This window comes from Bubalus bubalis, chromosome 2 (assembly GCF_019923935.1).
Source record: "Bubalus bubalis isolate 160015118507 breed Murrah chromosome 2, NDDB_SH_1, whole genome shotgun sequence".
NCBI classification, from domain to species: Eukaryota; Metazoa; Chordata; class Mammalia; order Artiodactyla; family Bovidae; genus Bubalus; species Bubalus bubalis.
The window spans coordinates 42,096,747-42,115,331 of NC_059158.1; the positions used below are offsets into that span (position 1 = coordinate 42,096,747).

At 49.4% G+C, this 18,585-nt stretch overlaps 1 protein-coding gene across 3 annotated transcripts; it reads right to left on the reverse strand.

The window, feature by feature from the left end:
- Positions 1-1,035: 1,035 nt before the first annotated feature.
- ARMC12 (armadillo repeat containing 12) lies at positions 1,036-18,287 on the reverse strand. 3 transcript variants are annotated; one of them, XM_044930852.2, is made up of 8 exons: positions 17,797-18,287; positions 12,563-12,706; positions 11,069-12,136; positions 10,231-10,376; positions 9,865-9,999; positions 3,211-3,384; positions 3,004-3,075; positions 1,036-1,379 (listed from the first exon to the last, which is right to left on the reverse strand). In XM_044930852.2, exons 3-8 carry the CDS (start codon positions 11,226-11,228, stop codon positions 1,050-1,052), a joined length of 1,017 nt encoding a protein of 338 aa, XP_044786787.1. In that variant the 5' UTR covers positions 11,229-12,136; positions 12,563-12,706; positions 17,797-18,287; the 3' UTR covers positions 1,036-1,049. The 3 variants fall into 3 exon arrangements, with proteins under 3 accessions (XP_044786787.1, XP_044786785.1, XP_006050445.1); XM_044930850.2 differs by having other exon boundaries at positions 12,563-13,943; XM_006050383.4 differs by lacking the exons at positions 12,563-12,706; positions 17,797-18,287 and having other exon boundaries at positions 10,231-11,202.
- Between the last annotated feature and the right edge of the window lie 298 nt (positions 18,288-18,585).

Sequence of the window (18,585 nt, forward strand, 5' to 3'; positions counted from 1 at the left end):
ATAGAAGTTAAATAAGCAATCCTGCAGTTCCACTCCTGAGTATATATTGGCAGAAAAGCATGATCTGAAAGGATCCATGCACCCCAGTGTTCACTGCAGCACTGTTGCCAATAGCCAAGACATGGAAGCAACCTAAATGTCCATCGACAGAGGAATGGATACAGATGTGGTACATATATACAATGGAATATTACTCGGTCATTAAAAAGAATGAAATAATGCCATTTGCAGCAACATGGACAGACCCAGAGAGTGTCATACTGAGTGGAGTAAATCAGAGAAGGAGAAATATCATATGACATCACTTATATGTGGAGTCTAAAAAGAAATTATACAAATGAACTTACAAAGCAGAAACAGATTCACAGACTTCAAGAACAAGCTTATGGTTGCCAGGGGAAGGATGAGAGGAAGGGATAGTTATGGATGCACGTGTACACACTGCTGTGTTGAAGATGGATAACCAACAAGGATCTACCGTATAGTACATGGAACTCTGCTCAGTGTCACATGGCAGCCTGGATGGGAGGGAAGTTTGGGGGAGAATGGATACACGTATATGTGTGGCCGAGTCCCTTCGTTGTTCACCTGAAACTATCACAACATTGTTTGTTAATCGGCTGTACCCCAATACAAAATAAAAATTTTAAAGAGTAGGTATATGTGTAACTGACTCACTTTGCTGTATCGCAGAAACGAATACAACACTATAAATCAACTATACACCAATAAAAAATTATCGCTCAAAAAAAAAATTAATAAGGGACTTCTCTGGCTGTCCAGCTGTTAAGAGCCCACACTTCCATGGCAGGGGGTGCAGGCTTAGATCCCACATGTTGCATGGTCTGGTCACAATAAATGAATTTTAAAAACCAGCAAGACAAGGGAGTCTGACCAACTAAACAGGCAAGTGGGAATACGTTTGAGGAGACAAGCCCACGCTTTGACAGGCAGTTACGCTGGCTAAAGTCTCCACCCACCCCAAAGGCCCAGGACAGACACAGTCCCCAGCCTCCTCTCCCATACTCATTCATTGGCTCTCCGTAATTTTATTCCCCGTTATTAAAGCAGGAATGACTGGGTGGGCAGGAAGGCCGGATTCCCACATCCTGGGGGCACTGCAGGCTGACTATGACTTTGCAGGCCTGGATCTGAACATCCTCCTCGGGGTGGATGACCAAGGCGAGCAGCCGGTCTGCCAGTCGTGAGTCGTCCCCAAAGAGAGCTTCATGTAAAGACTGTTCGTTGTAATGCCACTTCACGGCGCGGTAGTGGGGTGAACTCCGGCCTTCACTCAACCGCTCTGCAAACACCAGGACCTCAAACAGCAGACTCCCAGGCTGTGTGGACTGGAACAGGTTCAGGAAGTTGCAGTGCACCTGTGAGCAGGATTCAGTAAGGAATCAAGTCGATGGCAAGTTCTAAAGTTCTTCCATCCTCCTATTGCCTCAGCTCCCCAATATACCTGAGTTTCAGATGCGACTGTGTAGCAATCTTTTGGTTTTCAATATCATTCTCTGACATAATTCCATTGTGGTCATAAAACATGAGTGATATGATAATATTGATTCAGGGAAGTTTGTTGAGCTTCCTTTTAAAGCTTAGCGTGTGGTTAATGTTTGTAAATATTTTGTGAACTTGAGAGGAATGTGGATGTACTAATTGTCGAGTGTTCTGGATATATCTAATGGCTTAAGCTTATTTACTTGCAGCAAGTGTAACCTAGTTTTAGATATTTATCTATTAATTGCTGAAACAATAGTTAAAACCTTCCAAATCTTCCACTGTGGTGGTAAACATGTCCTTTTTTCTTTATAATTATTCAGCTGTAAGAAGGAAATCCTGCTATTTGTGACAATATGGATGGGCTCAGGGAACATTATGCTAAGTGAGATAAGCCAGACAGAGAAAGACAAATACTGCATGGTATCACTTACATGTGGAATATTAAACACACACAAAAAAATCAAACTCATATAAACAGTAGAAAAGTAGTTGCTGGGGGCTGGGGTGGGGTGTGGGAAAATAGGGAAAGGTTAGTAAAAGGGTATATATGCTGTGCTTAGTCGTGTCCAACTCTTTGCGACCCCAGGCTCCTCTGTCCATGGGGATTCTCCAGGTAAAAACACTGGAGTGGGTTGCCATGCCCGCCTCCAGGAGATCTTCCCGACCCAGGGATTGAACCCGGGTCTCCTGCATTGCAGGTGGATTCTTTACCATCTGAGCCACCAGGGAAGCCCAAAAGGGTACATACTTTTAGCTAAAAGATGAAAAAGATCTGAGGATCTAATACAAAACATGGTGACTATAGTTGATATTAATAATACTGTATTATATAATTGAAATTAGCTAAGAGAATGGATGGAGAAGGCAATGGCAACCCACTCCAGTACTCTTGCCTGGAAAATCCCATGGACAGAGGAGCCTGGTGGGCTGCAGTCCATGGGATCACGAAGTCGGACACGACTGAGCAACTTCACTTTCACTTTTCACTTTCATGCATTGGAGAAGGAAATGGCAACCCACTCCAGTGTTCTTGCCTGGAGAATCCCAGGGACGGCGGAGCCTGGTGGGTTGCCATCTATGGGGTTGCACAGAGTCGGACACGACTGAAGCGACTTAGCAGCAGCAGCAGCAAGAGAATGGAACTTAAATGTTCTCACCAAAAACAAATATGTGAGGTGAGGGGATAGTTGTGTTAATTAATTAGATGGTAGGAATCTTTTCACAATGTTGTAAGTGATTTTTCCCTGTTACTAAGATACCTAGACTAATTTGTGTCACCTGTGTTCCTGACTCTCAGAGTTCAGAAAGTCCCTCAAAGGAAAATCTGATTCTGTTGAGAGGACAGGAGGGGGGCGGTTTGCAGTATGTATCTAGTGCGGGGGCAGAAAGAGGAACAAGATGATCCTGTCAGGGCTGAGTCTGTCTGAAGAACCCACGATTCCGCCTTTCCCAATATCTGTTAGCACCCGTCGGCCCGCCCCTCAGATCCTCTCTCACCTGGCAGTTGAGAATGTCGTAGAGAAGGTCGTTCTTCTGTGCCAGGCTGCTCAGCAGTCGTATGGCTTGCACCTGAACAAAGCAAAGGGCCACGCATGAGAAGGCAGGTGGGCCTGAGCAGGGATGACACGAATCTCTGCTCTTCCCTCTAGGCGTTGTGCCAGGGCTGGGCAGGGGGTCGGGGCCTGGGCCCCCGTCCTCAGGCACCTGTGCCAGGATATAGTCCGACTGCAGGATCTCCATCAAGGCAGGCATCACCCGTCGCAGCTGTGGATGCACAAAGTCAGGCAGTGGGAAGTTGTTGAGGAGTCTGAGGCCTGCAATGTGCAGCTCTGAGTCCCAGATGGTGGAGATCAGTTCCAGCACCTTGATGGAGTGTTCCTGGGGAGGGCCGGGGGAGAAGAGAAGGGTTTCCTGCTTTCACAGGATGGCCCTCAACATTAGCCCGCCCTCTGCCTTCACTCAGGACAACTGAGCCGACCCCACAGACAGTTCCCCACTTAAACTCTCCCTGTGGTTTGACCACCCCTCCCACCGCCTTGAAAATCTGTCTTCACTGGGCTTCTCTGTCACAAGCATCTTTCCCCGGTTCTTTCGCCAACCTCCTCTTCTGTCTTCCTCCCTGCCTTAGTAACACGGTGTTAAAGACTCACAGACTCAGTGTTAAAGACTATCCATATGCTGATGCCTTTCAAGTTCCTGTTTCCTGCCCAGACCTCTCCCTGAACTCCAGACTCACAGATGCAAGTGCCAATTCCACTTCTTTCCCAGAATCTTACTAAACCTCTGAGTTGACACATTCCCATCCCCACACCTGCTCTCTCTACCACCCTTCCTGTCTCCGCTGTTGTTTACACCTGCCTCCGTTACTCAGACCAAAACTCCCTGGTCTTCCTTGACTCCTTTCTTTCTCTCACACCCCTTTCTAACCCTTCAGAACATCCTGAGGGCTCTGCCTTCAAAACCTGCCAACAGTCAAGCCACTGCTCACCATGCCCCTTCCGCCACCCTGTTCCAAGCCACCAGCATCTCTCCCCCAGGCTTCTGCAATAGCCTCCTCCTCTCTACTTCCAGCCTTGTCCCCTGCATCTATTCTCAGAGCAGCAGACAGGCTGGACATTCACACCCCTGCTCCAGAGTCGCTGGTTCATTCAGGATAAAGGCTAAAATCCTTACAGTGGCTTACAAGATCTTCCCCTGTTCCCCCCATTATTTCTTTGCCTCATCGCCTATTCTCTCCTCTGCTCCCACGGATTCCCTGAAAACGCCGGGTACACACCTATCTTAGGGTCTTTGCACAGGCTGGTCCCTCTGCTTAGAATGCTCTACCTCCGATATTCGTAGCTCACTCTGACTCTTAGCTCCTTCAAGACTTTGCTATTTAATGTCATCTTCTCCAGAGTGGGGGCTTCCCTGACCACTCTCTCCTCTAAGATGAGAACACCACTCCCATCCCCACCTTCCTTATCCACCCCCCTTTTATTTTTCCCTGTATCACTGTCACATGGAACACACTTTTTGTTTTTAAATTTTTATTTTCAAATGATTATAAGTTCACTAGAAGTTGCCAAAACAGAGAGGTCCCAAGGTGCCTTCCACCCAGTTTCCCTCCATGCTGCTGCTACTGCTAAGTCACTTCAGTCGTGTCCGACTCTGTGTGACCCCATAGACGTCAGCCCACCAGGCTCCCCCGTCCCTGAGATTCTCCAGGCAAGAACACTGGAGTGGGTTGCCATTTCCTTCTCCAATGCATGAAAGTGAAAAAGTGAAAGCGAAGTTGCTCACTCATGTCCGACTCTTAGTGACCCCATGGACTTCAGCCCACCAGGCTCCTCCATCCATGGGATTTTCCAGGCAAGAGTACTGGAGTGGGGTGCCATTGCCTTCTCCGTTTCCCTCCATAGTTACATCTTAATTACAGTATCAAAACCAGGGAACTGGTGTTGGTACAATGTGTACGTATAGTTCTGTGTCATTTTATCAGGCATGTAGATTCGTGTAAGCACCACCACAGTCAACAAATTATTCCATCAGCATCGCCACACATCACCTTTGTGGGCGATCTTACTGTCACACTTACCCTGCCCATCAAAACCAGCCCTCACCGGGGCAGGCCACCAATCTGTTTTCCACCTCTCTGATTTTGTCAATTTTGAGGTTATATAAATGGAAGCATACTTTGTAATCTTCCAAACCTGGTGTTTTCCAGTCGGTATAATGGCCTTGGGATCCATCCAAGATGTCGTGTGTATCAACAGCTCGTTCCTTTTCATTACTGAGTGATGTTCCACAGTACTAGATTACCAGTTTGCTTAGTCATGTATCTACTAAGAGCCATTTTGGTTGTTTCTCCTTTTGAGTGTTACAAATAGAGCTGCTGGGAACAGGTTTTTGTACAGATATAAGGTTTTATTTCTCCAGGATAAATGCTCAAGAGTGCAATTGCTGGTTTGCATGGTAAATGTAGAGTTTTTTGTTTTTAAACTACCATTTTCCAGAGTGGCCGCTGTACCATTTTACATTCCCACCAGCAACATATGAGAGATTCAGTTTCTCTCCATCTTCACCAGCATTTGGTACGGTCACTAATTTTTTAGTTTAGATCATCTAATAGGTATATAGTAATATTTCATTGTGAAATATTGCATTTCCCTAGTGTCTAGTTAAATGTTAAACATTTCTTCATGTGCTTATTTGCACATGAAGTTGTATATCTGCTTCAGTGATATATTGCCATATCTTGTGCCCCTTTTCTAACTGGATTTTTTAAAATATTGAGTTTTCAGAGCTCTTTTATATAAACTAGATATGTCTTATGTCAGATATGTGGTTTGCAACTATTTTCTTTCAATCTGAAGCTTATCTTTTCATCCTCTTAACAGGGTCTTTCACTAAAAAAATGTTTTTAATTTTGATGAGGTTCAATTTATCATTTTTCTTTTATAGATTGTGGTTTTAGTGGTCATTTCTATGACCTCTTTATCAAGTCCTAGACCCCAAAGATTTTCTCTTTTGAAATTGCAGCAATTACCCTGATGTCAGCCTTCTTTACCACTCTTCTTGATTTTTCTCAATAGCATTTGCCCCCATGAAACAATACATGTTTCACTTATTTTTTTTTTGTTTAATATTTTGTTGATTTTTAATTAGATTTGGCTGCACTGGGTCTTTGTTGTTGTCCTCAGACTTAGTTGCTCCATGGGATGTGGGATCTTCCCGTACCAGGGATCGAACCTGTGTCCCAGGCACTGCAAAGCAGACTCTTAACCAATGGACCACGAGGGAAGCCCTCATTTATTTGTGTGTTGCCTGCCTTGCTTTCTGCTAGAATTTAAGTTCACTTGGGGTAAGGTTCCTTCTTGCTCCATTCCCCGTTGTATCTCATATGCCTAGCACAGTGCCCAGGCATGACGGAAGTGTTCCGTATACGTCTGTTGAATGAAAAAAGGGATCTTGGCTTCTGAGCTGCAGATGCTTGGGGCTTATTACCAAAGGCAGGTACCTTACAAGCTATGCCTTTGCAAGTCAGTTAAGAAGGACGCCAGAAGCCTGGAGTGAGAAGCACAGACTTCCCATTAGTACCCTGCTCCTTCCTGCCCTCATCCCTCGCTGACCGTTGAGATCTGAAGGGCAGGTAGGAGTTAGCAAATCTGGGGTGGGCTTTCAGGCAGCAGAGCACCAGGCGCAAGAGCTGGGAGGGGAGAGAGCTTGAAACACACAGTGTAAACAGTGGGGGTGTGGGCAGGAGGTGGAGCTGGTTGTACACGTTAAAAATTTTTGTGTGTATTTTTATTTGGCTGCGCTGGGTCGTAGTTGTGGCATGCAGGATCTTTAGGTGCGGCATGTAGGATCTAGTTCCCTGACCAGGGGTCAAATCTGAGTCCCCAGGATTGGGAGCGCTGAGTCTTAGCCACTGGACCACCAGGGAAGTCCCTGGTCATATATTTTCTGATGAGAGCCTTGAGGAAGACCCAGCAGGGAACTGATGCAATCAGATCTCTCTCAAGAGGGGGGTCTGGCTCAGGGAACAGGGGCGAGCTCCATTTGGATGTTGGGTCAGAGGGTCTCCAGACTAAGTGGAGCAGCTGGCCATGGGTCTGGAGGTCAAGGGAGCCTGCAGGCTTTAGACAGAGACACAGGAGAGCACGTCTAGTTGGAAACTGAGGCTAGGGAGTGGCCGCTTTCACCCAGAGAGTTAGGTCCTCAGGATACAGACCCTGGGGGAAGAAAGGAACAGTGGTGCCCATGCCACTTGCATCGGAATCTCCTGAGGGGCTTATGAAAAACAAAGCTTCCCTGTTGAACTGGTTCTTTGGGTGTAATGCCCTGAAATCTTCATTTTTAACCAGCTTTCTTGACAATTCTGATATGCATGAGAATCACAGCCTTAGGGTTAGCTGAGAGATGAAGTAGAAGCAGCCAGTAAGTAGAGATTTTTTCTCCTCCAAAGAGAGTCTGATACAAAATATTTAAAGTGTGAAAAGACCAAGTGTTGGGGAAGAAATGATGCCACAGAAACACTCATGTGGGGCTGGTTGAAAGTGTAAACTGATTCAGCCCTTCTCAAAAAGTTGGGCATGCCTTTAACCTGACCATCCCACAACTGCATACATGCCCTAGAGAAAGTCTCCCATGTCCCAAGAGTGATGCATACGCGAAAGCTCAAGGTGCCATATGCAAATGACTCAAATACCTACCCATGAGCAGCTGGATAAATAAAACTTCAGGATAGTCATGAACTAGAATAATGCACAACAGTGGAAAAGATACAGAGCAGCCCCTATCAATAAGGATGAATCTTTCAATGTTGGAGGGAAAACACAAACCACAGAATGCAAACTGCAGACTTTCAGATCCATGAAGCATAAAAACATTCCAATTACATTTTACCTATTTTTGCCTGCTGCTGTGGCCTGCTAGAAAATGAAAACACATGTATACATGATAAAACTACAAAGAAAATCAAGAAATTGATGAACAAAATGCAGAGGAATGATTGTCTCTGGTGGGGGAGGAGGCTGGCATTAAGGAGGGGCATCCAGGGGCATCTAGCCAATTGGTCATGTTCTATTTCTTAGCCTGAGTTCTGATTATGTGTGTTCTGTTTTTGTTTTAAATATTTATTATTGATTTATTTGGCTGTGGCCGGCACAGGGATCTTTAGTTGCAGCATGTGGGATCTGGTTCCCTGATCGGGGATCGAACCTAGGCTCCCTGCATTGGGAATGTGGAGTCTCAGCCACTGGACCACAAGGGAAGTTCGTGTTTTATTGTTACCAAACATGCATAAAATGTTTGCATGTTTTGAATATTTTAGCTATTTTTAAGTAAAATATTCTGGGAGAGATCATTTGCTAGAGAGAGATTAGAGGTCATTAGAGGTCAAGGAAGATGTTTTCTAGTTTTGTCTTTTAAGATGGAAAGGATAGAGCTTTTTGAATCTAATGGGAAGGAGCCAGGGGAGGCTATACAAGACAGAGTTTAACCAAGGAGAGGGGCCCTCAGGGGAGGGGGCGGATGCAGGACTGAGAAGATCTTTGAACACAGGCAGGAAGAAAGCCTTTCTTCCATGGCACCAGCAGGAAAGCAGGAAAGGATGAGTAACAGGTAAGCCTGAAAGCCTAGCAGCAGGAAGCTGGGGAACTGACATTTGGTGGCTTCTGTTTTCTCTGCATCGTAGTACTGAAAACATTAGTGATCCAACCACCAGCCTTAGACCAACACAGCATGGGGTGTGGTCTGACAATATATCTGGTTTTTGTCCCCGATTGCAGGCACAAGTTTCCTAAAATCCTTGCAATTTCCTGCTAGGAGTGTTTTTGGTTTTTATAATGAGCCTCTTTCCATCACCCCTGAATTTATGCTAATGAGGCAGCTCTAGGCAGACCCCTAGATTCCTGCTGGATGAGGCCAGAAAGACCCAGCTAGGATTAGGGGGCTGGAACGTTCACCCCCATACCTGACCTCTGGGGAAAAGGGTGGGGCTACTGAGTTCAGTCACCAACAGCCAATGATTAATCAATTATGCCTACATAATAAAGCCTCCATAAATACACCTACATGACAGGGTTTGGAGAACCCTGGGTTGGTGAATATATCGAGGTGCTAGGAGGATGGCAGGCCTGAAGAAGACATGGAATCCCTTCCCCCACATTCTGCCCTTGCAAGTCTTCCATTTGGCTGCTCCTCAGTTGTATCTTTTTTCCCCTGTTGTATCTTTTTTCCCCTGTTAGCTCCAAAGTGTGTGGCATGAGGGATCTTAGTTCACCAACCAGGGATCAAACCTGTACTTCCTGCATTGGGAGCACGGAGTCTTAACCACTGAACCACCAGGGAAGTCCCTCCTCAGTTGTATCTTTTATAATAAACTGTAAGTAAAACATTTTCCTGCATGCTGTGACTCTTTATAGTGAATTATCAAATCTGAGGAGAGAGGTCATGGGAACCTCCAACTTTACAGCTGGGTGGTCAGAAGTGGGAGACGGTCTTATGGGACTCAGCCTTCAGTGGTGGGGTCTGTACTAACCCCAGGGAGACATGTCAGAACTGAACTATAGGACACCCAGCTGGTGTCAAGAGAGTTAGCTAGAGTCAGAAAGAACCTCGGGGGTTTCTGTTTGGGGTTCAGAGATTCTCCAAAGGACTGAGTTCAGTTTTATCCTGGGATTCAAAGACTTTTCTGCCCCTATTGGGAAAGTGATCACCATTTTCCCACCAATTCCAAGGACAAACATATTTCTGGGTTACAAATTCAGACCCAAAGAGACTTCTGGAACATGACCATTCATCCTAGGCCCACTAAAGGGCCCACGACCTGTGGACACCCCGTGCGCTCTGCCCCACCCTTATTGCTAGGCTCACCTGGATTTTGAGCCTGAATTTTCTGATGCCAGAGAAAGCTTTAAGTGTGTTCAGGGCTTGGATTTTGACACTGTTGTCCTTGTCATCCAGCATGGAGCCCACCAACGTGATGTCATCATGAGTACAAGCAGAGGCCTAGAGTGTGCCAGGAGAGACGGAAGAGGCAGGAGAAGCAGGGGTCCTGGTTCCCCCACACACACACCCTGTCACCAAGACCCCTCAACACAACCCCTCCCACCCTCAGAGCGACAGGTCTCAGGACACCGTCTGGCTAGTCAGGGGGGTTGGGGGGGGTACCAGGATACACATTGGTAGCCCCCAGGGGCCAGACTGATGGGGAGGGGTCTCCTGCCTCCCTTCCCTCACCTCGGACTCCAGCAAGTACACACAGCGCGTGATGCTGTGTAGGATCATGCTCTTGGTGTACGCATCCTGCTTGCACTCCAAAGAGTTGAGGAGCCTCCGGAGCTCACCTGAGTCCCGCCCGCGTCGCTCTCGCTCGATTGCCAGGCCTAGACAGCCACCCCAGACCGGTTCAGGCTGTGGACTCAGAGGTGATGAAAGAAGGGGATTGGGAAGTGGGGCAGAGGGGCCTGGGAGACAAGGCTGCCTTGCCTTTTCTGAAGAGAAGACTTCCTGCCGTATGCAGGACCACCATGTGCAGCTGATCAGGGTGTGCGCTGCACAAGGGCACCACATCTAATGCTGCGTCATTCAGATCATAAACAAAAACGTTCTGTACGTTTACCATAACAACTTTCTGGCATATGGCAGTCATACACGGTGTTTCATCATAACTGGTATGTGGCAATGATAGTCCAGCAGGTGGCAACACAAAGTCTTGCAGAAAGGGTTTCTTTCTCAACTTTGCACTGAGTGGTCACAGAGATTAGTGGAGGCTCTGGGCACATAGGTCCCCCAGTTTTTCCTTGGGGAGAACTGCTGATAGCAAGTTTCTATCCATCCTAGATGCCAGAGTGAATGTAGAATTTAGGAACCTGCCAGATGACTCCTGAGGATGCACCTAAGCACCATCCACTACCTGGGGACCCTGCTCCAGCATCTCTAGAGTGGGTCTGGGGAAGATGGAGTTGAGAAAGAGGCACGAGAGAGGAATGTGGAGGAGTCCCCTTGGGCCCCTCAGAGACCTGGGGAATAGGTACCTCCTGGGGCCGAGCCCTCTCCCCAGGGCGGGGACACTCACGGGCGATGCAGATGGGTGAGGCAGAGCAGAAGGGCGGCTGACATTTTATGCCGGCCTTGATGGCCTTGTAGAGGAGGTAGACGGCCCCGGCGCCTGTGGCCAGGCTCACCACACCTTTGCGGATGTCCATTTGCCTCGGGCGCTGGCGGATGCAGGACATGCCCGAGGCAGCCAGCGAAGGCCTTCCGGAACCAGAACTCCAGCAGGGCCAGGAACCAGGGCACCAGAATCAGAACATGGGCAACAAAGGGAACTGGGGAAACAGCAGGACGGAGGGTGGCGGTCTGGGAACAGGGCAGCCAGGGAGCTTCGGAGGCTGTGGGAAATCAAAGTCAAGACTCCAGGGAGACAGAAGGTCTGGGGCAGGAAGGTCCTTCATAGCCCCCATTTTTAGGGGACCCAGGTTGGTGGGGCCCCAGCAGCTAGCTCCAGAGGCTTCCTTTCCTCCATTAGAGGGCAAAGTGAAAAGTGAAAGTGAAGTCGATCAGTCGTGTCCAACTCTTTGTGGCCCCATGGACTGTACCTGCCAGGCTCCTCCATCCATGGGATTTTCCAGGCAAGATTACTGGAGTGGGTTGCCATTTCCTTCTCCAGGGGATCTTCCCAACCCAGGGATCAAACCCGGGTCTCCTGCATTGCAGGCAGACTCTTTACCGTCTGAGCCACAAGGGGGCTTCACCATTAGAGGGCAGCAGAGGTCCAATTTCTGGAAGTTTGGAAGTTTGCTGCGGGGGTCGGTTGGGGTTGGGGGTGTTGAGGGTTTGGGATTTGGCCCCTGGCAGCCCCGTTCCCTCACTTGCCTGGCCCTCCCATCTTTGATCTTTTTGCCATGGATCCACTTCTGGGCCTCGGAGTGTTTCTGTAGGCAAGGGCCCCTCTTTCCATGGGAGGATGAAAAGATGACAAGCACCTTACAAAGTTTTCCAGTCTCAAGGCAAATCTATTATCTTCCAGCGTCCACGTGTTCCCTAGTGTTAACCAAAAGCTCATAAGGGCAGTTGTCTCAGCATCTCCAACATCCAGCAGTCCTGCACTCAGGAGATGCTCAAGTTATGACTTCAGTTATTCCTTGAGGATGGGAGGACAGAAAAATGTCAGAATCTGAATACGGGGATGCCAGGCCCATTTAACCAGTGTGTCTCTGGAGGAGAAGGGGCCCTTGCCTTGATCATTTGTAACCTGAGAGGACCCAGATTTAGCATTCTAAAACTCCAGGGTTAAAATCTGGGTGGGTCTGTGCCATTAAACCTTGGAGGCCTGAATCTGGGAGTATCGCACCCCATCCCACCCCCCCACACACACACACAACATATACACACAGGGTGGGATGGGGTTGGAGGCCTCTGGAAAATGCCACCACCCTGGAGGAGGAGAACCCAACTTTGGAGGCCTCAGTCTCCACCACCTCCACCACTAGGATGGGGCAGGTGAGACCAGACCCTTCCCTTCTCCTCCTCCCCTCACCCGCAGTGTCCCCACAGCCTCTGGCCTCACCTTCTGGGGCAGAACAGGGAGGAGCCCAAGCCCGGCTCAGGCCCAGAGTCAGCCCTGAGCATGGCTGCCCCAGAACAGGGCTTCTCCTGCCTGGCCTTGAGCTCCTGTTGGAAGCCTCGGGGCCCTGGGCTGCTGCATCTGGGCCTGCAGGAGGTGTGGAAACACATCACCAAGGATGCTACAGCAGCCAGCCAAGTCTGTCCACTCAGAGCCTTCATCCATGTCACCCCAGGCTGCAGGCAACACTCCCAGGGGGGCCATTCTCTTCCATTCTCGGCACTCTTCCATTCTCGGCCCTCCTCAAGGGTCATTTCTGGTCCTCTGCACAGCAAAGAAGGCGATGGCACCCCACTCCAGTACTCTTGCCTGGAAAATCCCACGCACGGAGGAGCCTGGTAGGCTGCAGTCCATGGGGTCGCGAAGAGTCGGACACAGCCCCAAGGTGGGTATATGGTCAGGCCATTCAAGATGGCTGTTCTCTTGTTCTTTGTTCTTCCCTTGCTCTACCTGTCCCTTCTTTTAAAAACTTGGCCGTGCCACTTTTGTTGTGGCCCGAGGGATCTTCCATCTTCATTGCAGCATGAGAACTCTTAGTTGTGGCTTGTGGGATCTAGTTCCCTGACCAGGAATTGAACCCCGGGCCCCCTGCGTTAGGCGCTCAGAGTCTCAGCCACTGGACAACTGGGGAAGTCCCTTGACCAGTCCCGATTTTGCCTGCACCCTACGCACGTGACCAGGTTTGCCCCCTGCCCCAGCTAATGGCTGATCTCACCTGCTAATTTATTAAAGGAAACATCTGCCCTCGTGATGGTTCTTAACTGAGGGGCTGTGAGGGATGTGCCCCAGCTGGTTTCCTTGGTAACTGACCAGCCAACCTGACCTCAATTCCCCCTATAAATAGTAGTCTCCTTCTAGCCTGAGTGGGGAAGATTGCTGTTATGGCCTGCCCGCTGTAATCCACAGGTTGTTGCTCCAGGACCTTTTGCTTAAGACCAGCGCCAACCCTGTCCCCAAAACTCCTGTCCAAAAAACCACTGAGGTCTCCATCATTGTCTCCAGACTCTTTCTTTGGTCTTGAGGTGGGGCAACCACAAGGCTTTCAGGACTGCGGGGTGCAGTCCAATGATTGGTCAGCCAGCCGAGAGGCCAAAGAAACACCCAAGAGGTCGAGAAGTCAAGGGTGGGGAACGGAAGATCGCAGGCATGATCTCAAGGTGGCTGTCCACCAGCAGGTGGGGCCCTGTGGCAGCCGACTGCCATGAGAGAGGTCTTTCTCTTGCATTAAATTGATTCTCTTCCACTCTGGTAACCTCGGAGTCTCTGTTTTCAGTTTAAAAGCAGCAGCCCTATGCTTGTGGCTCATCTGACTGCACGAGGATGGCTGGTGAATACAGATAAAATGCAAGGAAGTGGATGATCTGCAAAGGACAAGCATACATACCTCCAACCTCTCACCACTAAACTATTACAGACACAGGCTTTAGGGGATCTTAATTCAGGGACAGGCTGGTGAATTGGACATGGCCAAAAAGTCTGGTTGGGGCCTGTGACAACAACAAAGAGTACTTCTGGGCTTCTGGTCCCAGCTGTGGAAGGGGGCAAAGCAATGATACCGACCGCGAAGGGGCAACAGCCATGAGCAGCTTACACTAAAAAGGCTTACCTGGGTCTAGCAATGCAAAAATCCACTATTTGGGGTCTAGAATAGCTGTGTGTGAAATACAGGACCCCCATGGACATTGATAATGACCAAAGACTCCACTTAACCAGGCATGAAGTTCAGGAACGGGCTGATAAAAATGACCCACATTGGCCTTTCCACTTGCCTTACGGACATCCCTCCCCCCACTTCGACCAGGCTAATGGAAAGGATCAAAGAACAACTTAACAACTGAAATGGAAACCTGTTATTTCCACGGGTGGACCAGAGGCTAACTTAAGCTCTAAGAATTCAAACTGAGCATCCCAGGGGCAATGAGCCCAGGGCTATGTTAACCCAGAAGTGACTAGTCAATACAGTCTGAGCTTAACAGTTGACCGCCTAAAGACGAATGCCTACTATCGGGACAACAACTTACTTTTGCTCTCACCCCAGGATCTTATCCCCAGAGGAACACATTACCAAGTGACCCAGGGACTGGCAGGTAGTCCCTGGTGCTTTGGGTTTGCTGCCTCGTGGGGAGTGGGATTGGCAAGGGAATTACGGATTTCACCTGGATTTATACTAGACCCACCTAAGACTAGTAAATTAATCCAGCTCCTAATGGAGAAACCTGTATGCAGGTCAGGAAGCAACAGTTAGAACTGGACATGGAACAACAGACTGGTTCCAAATAGGAAAAGGAGTACGTCAAGACTGTATACTTATTTATCTTATATGCAGAGTACATCATGAGAAACGCCAGGCTGGAAGAAGCACAAGCTGGAATCAAGATTGCCAGGAGAAATATCAATAACCTCAGATATGCAGATGACACCACCCTTATGGCAGAAAGTGAAGAGGAACTGAAAAGCCTCTTGATGAGAGTGAAAGAGGAGAGTGAGAAAGTTGGCTTAAAGCTCAACATTCAGAAAACGAAGATCATGGCATCTGGTCCCATCACTTCATGAGAGATAGATGGGGAAACAGTGGAAACAGTGTCAGACTTTATTTTTTGGGGCTCCAAAATCACTGCAGATGGTGACTGCAGCCATGAAATTAAGACGCTTACTCCTTGGAAGGAAAGTTATGACCAACCTAGATAGCATATTCAAAAGCAGAGACATTACTTTGCCAACAAAGGTCCATCTAGTCAAGGCTATGGTTTTTCCAGTGGTCATGTATGGATGTGAGAGTTGGACTGTGAAGAAAGCTGAGCGCCAAAGAATTGATGCTTTTGAACTGTGGTGTTGGAGAAGACTCTTGAGAGTCCCTTGGATTGCAAGGAGATCCAACCAGTCCATTCTGAAGGAGATCAGCCCTGGGATTTCTTTGGAAGGAATGATGCTGAGCTGAAACTCCAGTACTTTGGCCACCTCATGCAAAGAGTTGACTCATTGGAAAAGACTCTGATGCTGGGAGGGATTGGGGGCAGGAGGAGAAGGGGACGACAGAGGATGAGATGGCTGGATGGCATCACTGACTCGATGGACGTGGGTCTGGGTGAACTCTGGGAGTTGGTGATGGACAGGGAGGCCTGGCGTGCTGTGATTCATGGGGTCGCAAAGAGTCGGACACGACTGAGTGACTGAACTGACTGACCTGACTAACTGAATGGAGAAAAAGTGCCACTATACCCTGTAGGCTGAGGTTATACCACCACCAGCCTTCAGCACTATGAGTGTCTTTGTTGCTGTCCTAGGCTCTTTCTTCGTCTCAAGGTTGGGCAACTCTGAGGCTTACAGGTCTGCGGGGTGCAGCCCACCAGTGGGTGACTACATGGACTCCCCACAGTGAAAGGTGACAGAAGCCGCTGGAGGCCCCCTTCCTCCACTGCCATGGGACCACCTATCAGGCTCCATGAACTCTGGGCAGGAAATGGCTGCCTGATGGAACTGTTCTAGGTTCCGACTCCCCTGATGGCTCCGAGGAGAGGTCCTTCAGAACAAAGTTCCAGCCCTCTTCTGAGGGGGACCCAGGGCTACTGGCCTCCTCAGTCTATGGAGCTGACCCCAAGACCCTCACATCCTAAACAAATGCAGTGCTCACCTGCTCTTTAAAGCTCTCCAAAGATGTGGAGTTCTTTCCTGGCTCTAAGCTAATTCCTTCCTGCTATATCTAAGCCTATTTTTTTTTTTTTTTTTTTTTTTTGGTTCTGCTCTCAAATGATTCAGAGGGATCAGAGGCAGCCGCCCCATTATACGTTTTTGCTAATCCACAGCACAATATAGAAGAAAAAAAAAATGTGTATTTGTTGGTGGAAAGTCAAGGGCTGTTCTTTCTTGGGAGTAACTGCTTTTGATTCAGATGAAGTCTGTCTTCTTTTGAGAATTAAAATATATTTGCTTTTGTGAAATGATGGCGACAGCACACGACAGTGAATGTTCTTGGGGAGCATAAGCGAAGGCTGCAGCTCTCGGTGAGAACTTGGGTTTTGGTTCTTTTCCCCTGTCAAATCCCCAACTTTGGAATATCAGCTAGAGAGAAGTCTGAGACGCCATACACGCACAAAGCCAACCCCAGGTTTCTTACCTGCCCTCTCCAAGGCAAAAGGGCACGGGCTGCCCTAGCACAGCTCTCTGCCATCAGCACCAGCTTTCCACCTTGAAGGCTGCTGATGTTCCCATCATGCTGCTGAAGTTCCCATCACACTGCTGTTCAGTCGCTCAGTCATGTCTGACTCTTTGCAACCCCATGGCCTGCAGCACCCCTGTCCTTGACCATCTCTGGAAGCTTGCTCAAACTCATGTCCATTAAGTCAGTGATACCATCCAACCATCTCATCCTGTCGTCCCCTTCTCCTCCTGCCTTCTATCTTTCCCAGCATCAGGGTCTTTTCTTCGGATCAGGTGACCGAAGTTATTGGAGCTTCAGCATCAGTCCTTCCAATGAATATTCAGGGTTGATTTCCCAACATGTTAGGTGCAATTTATTTAGTGAGTGTGGGTTCAACCCAGACTTCCTGCTCAGTTACTGAGTTAGCTTTGTAATCGTTTTGTGCCTCATTTTCCACACCTATAAAATGGGTAAAATAGTAATATCCACTTCTTGGGTTTATCAGAACAGTGCTCAGCACACACAGTTCACCAAATGTGACTATGATCATTTCGATTATAAGCAGGCTTCCCCCTGGACAGAAATGTCAAGGGTGGGAAGGAAGTGAGCACTCAGAGGGTTGGCCTCTATGAGGCCTAAAAGGTACATTATTCAGCCTCTTCCCTTATCCTCTATCCCTCCCACTCTGGTCGTCTCCAGGCTAATCCATCTCAACTCCTGTAGCGCATTTACTTTCTTTGCCAGTTTTGGAGTCCTCCTTGAACCCTTCAACCCCACCAAATACCTAACCCTGGAGAGCTAGGGGCACCCGGCCCATTCCTGGGCTACTCAGTTCCTAAAAACCATCCTTCCGCGTGTAAAACCCCAAGACTACCTGCTTACTCTATCAGGACTCTAGGCATGGGTATTTCAGCCTAGTTAATTAGAGGAGACTGACACGCTATGAGGGACCTGCTGTGCAAGTAGGCCATAAGAAGTATGACCCAGGAGGGGTCCCGCACTTGCATGCCCAGGAGACGCTAAGGGGAAATCAGCTTACTCTATAATGAAAAGAGCGTTGGAGTCCTTCGAGCTTCGGTTTGGGCAAGTTCCATAATCTGAGTCTCAGTTTCCTCCTCCGGAAAACGGGTCTATCAATACCCGCCTACTACACGGAAGTCCGCCGTCAGAACTGAATGCGACGCTGTACGCCCGTGACTCCAGGTGAACTGGGGAAGCTCTGCACGTGCGAGCTGCCCCCGCAGAGAGAGGAGAGGTGCACGTCTGGGGACAGCCCGCGCCCTGACGTGGACCCCACGCGCTCCAAGACCGTGCCGTCCAAGCTCGCGCATACCCCGGGCCAGGGACCAGGCTGGCGGGCCTCTTGAGTAGCTCGTGACGCCGGCGAAGGCGTGGGGACGCGGGAAAAAGGCGGCGAAAACTCAGGGAAGCGAAGGGGGCGGTGCCCCCCGCAGAAGGAGGACTGGGCGTGGGGCGGAGGCCGAGGCTCCTCCCGCCCCCGGCCTCCCCCGTCTTCCCCCCCTCCTCCGATTGCTCCCCGCTCCTCCCCCGCCCCGCGCGCATCCGGCGGCGGGCACAGGATGTTCTTTCGCTCTGGCCCCCCCACCCCCGCCCCCGCTCTCACTTTCCCTCCGCTCCCATCCCCCACTCCCGCCGCCGGCACCTTGTTTAACTCTTTCCCTCCCGCGCTTCGCGGCGCCCAGCGCGCCCTGGCGGGGGAGGGGGGTCCCACCCTTCCCGCCCACCCCCAGGACCGGGAGCTCGGTCCAGGGCGGCACGGGAAGGGCCCCAGCCGAGCACTGGGCCTCGGTTCTCCGGATCCACTGGC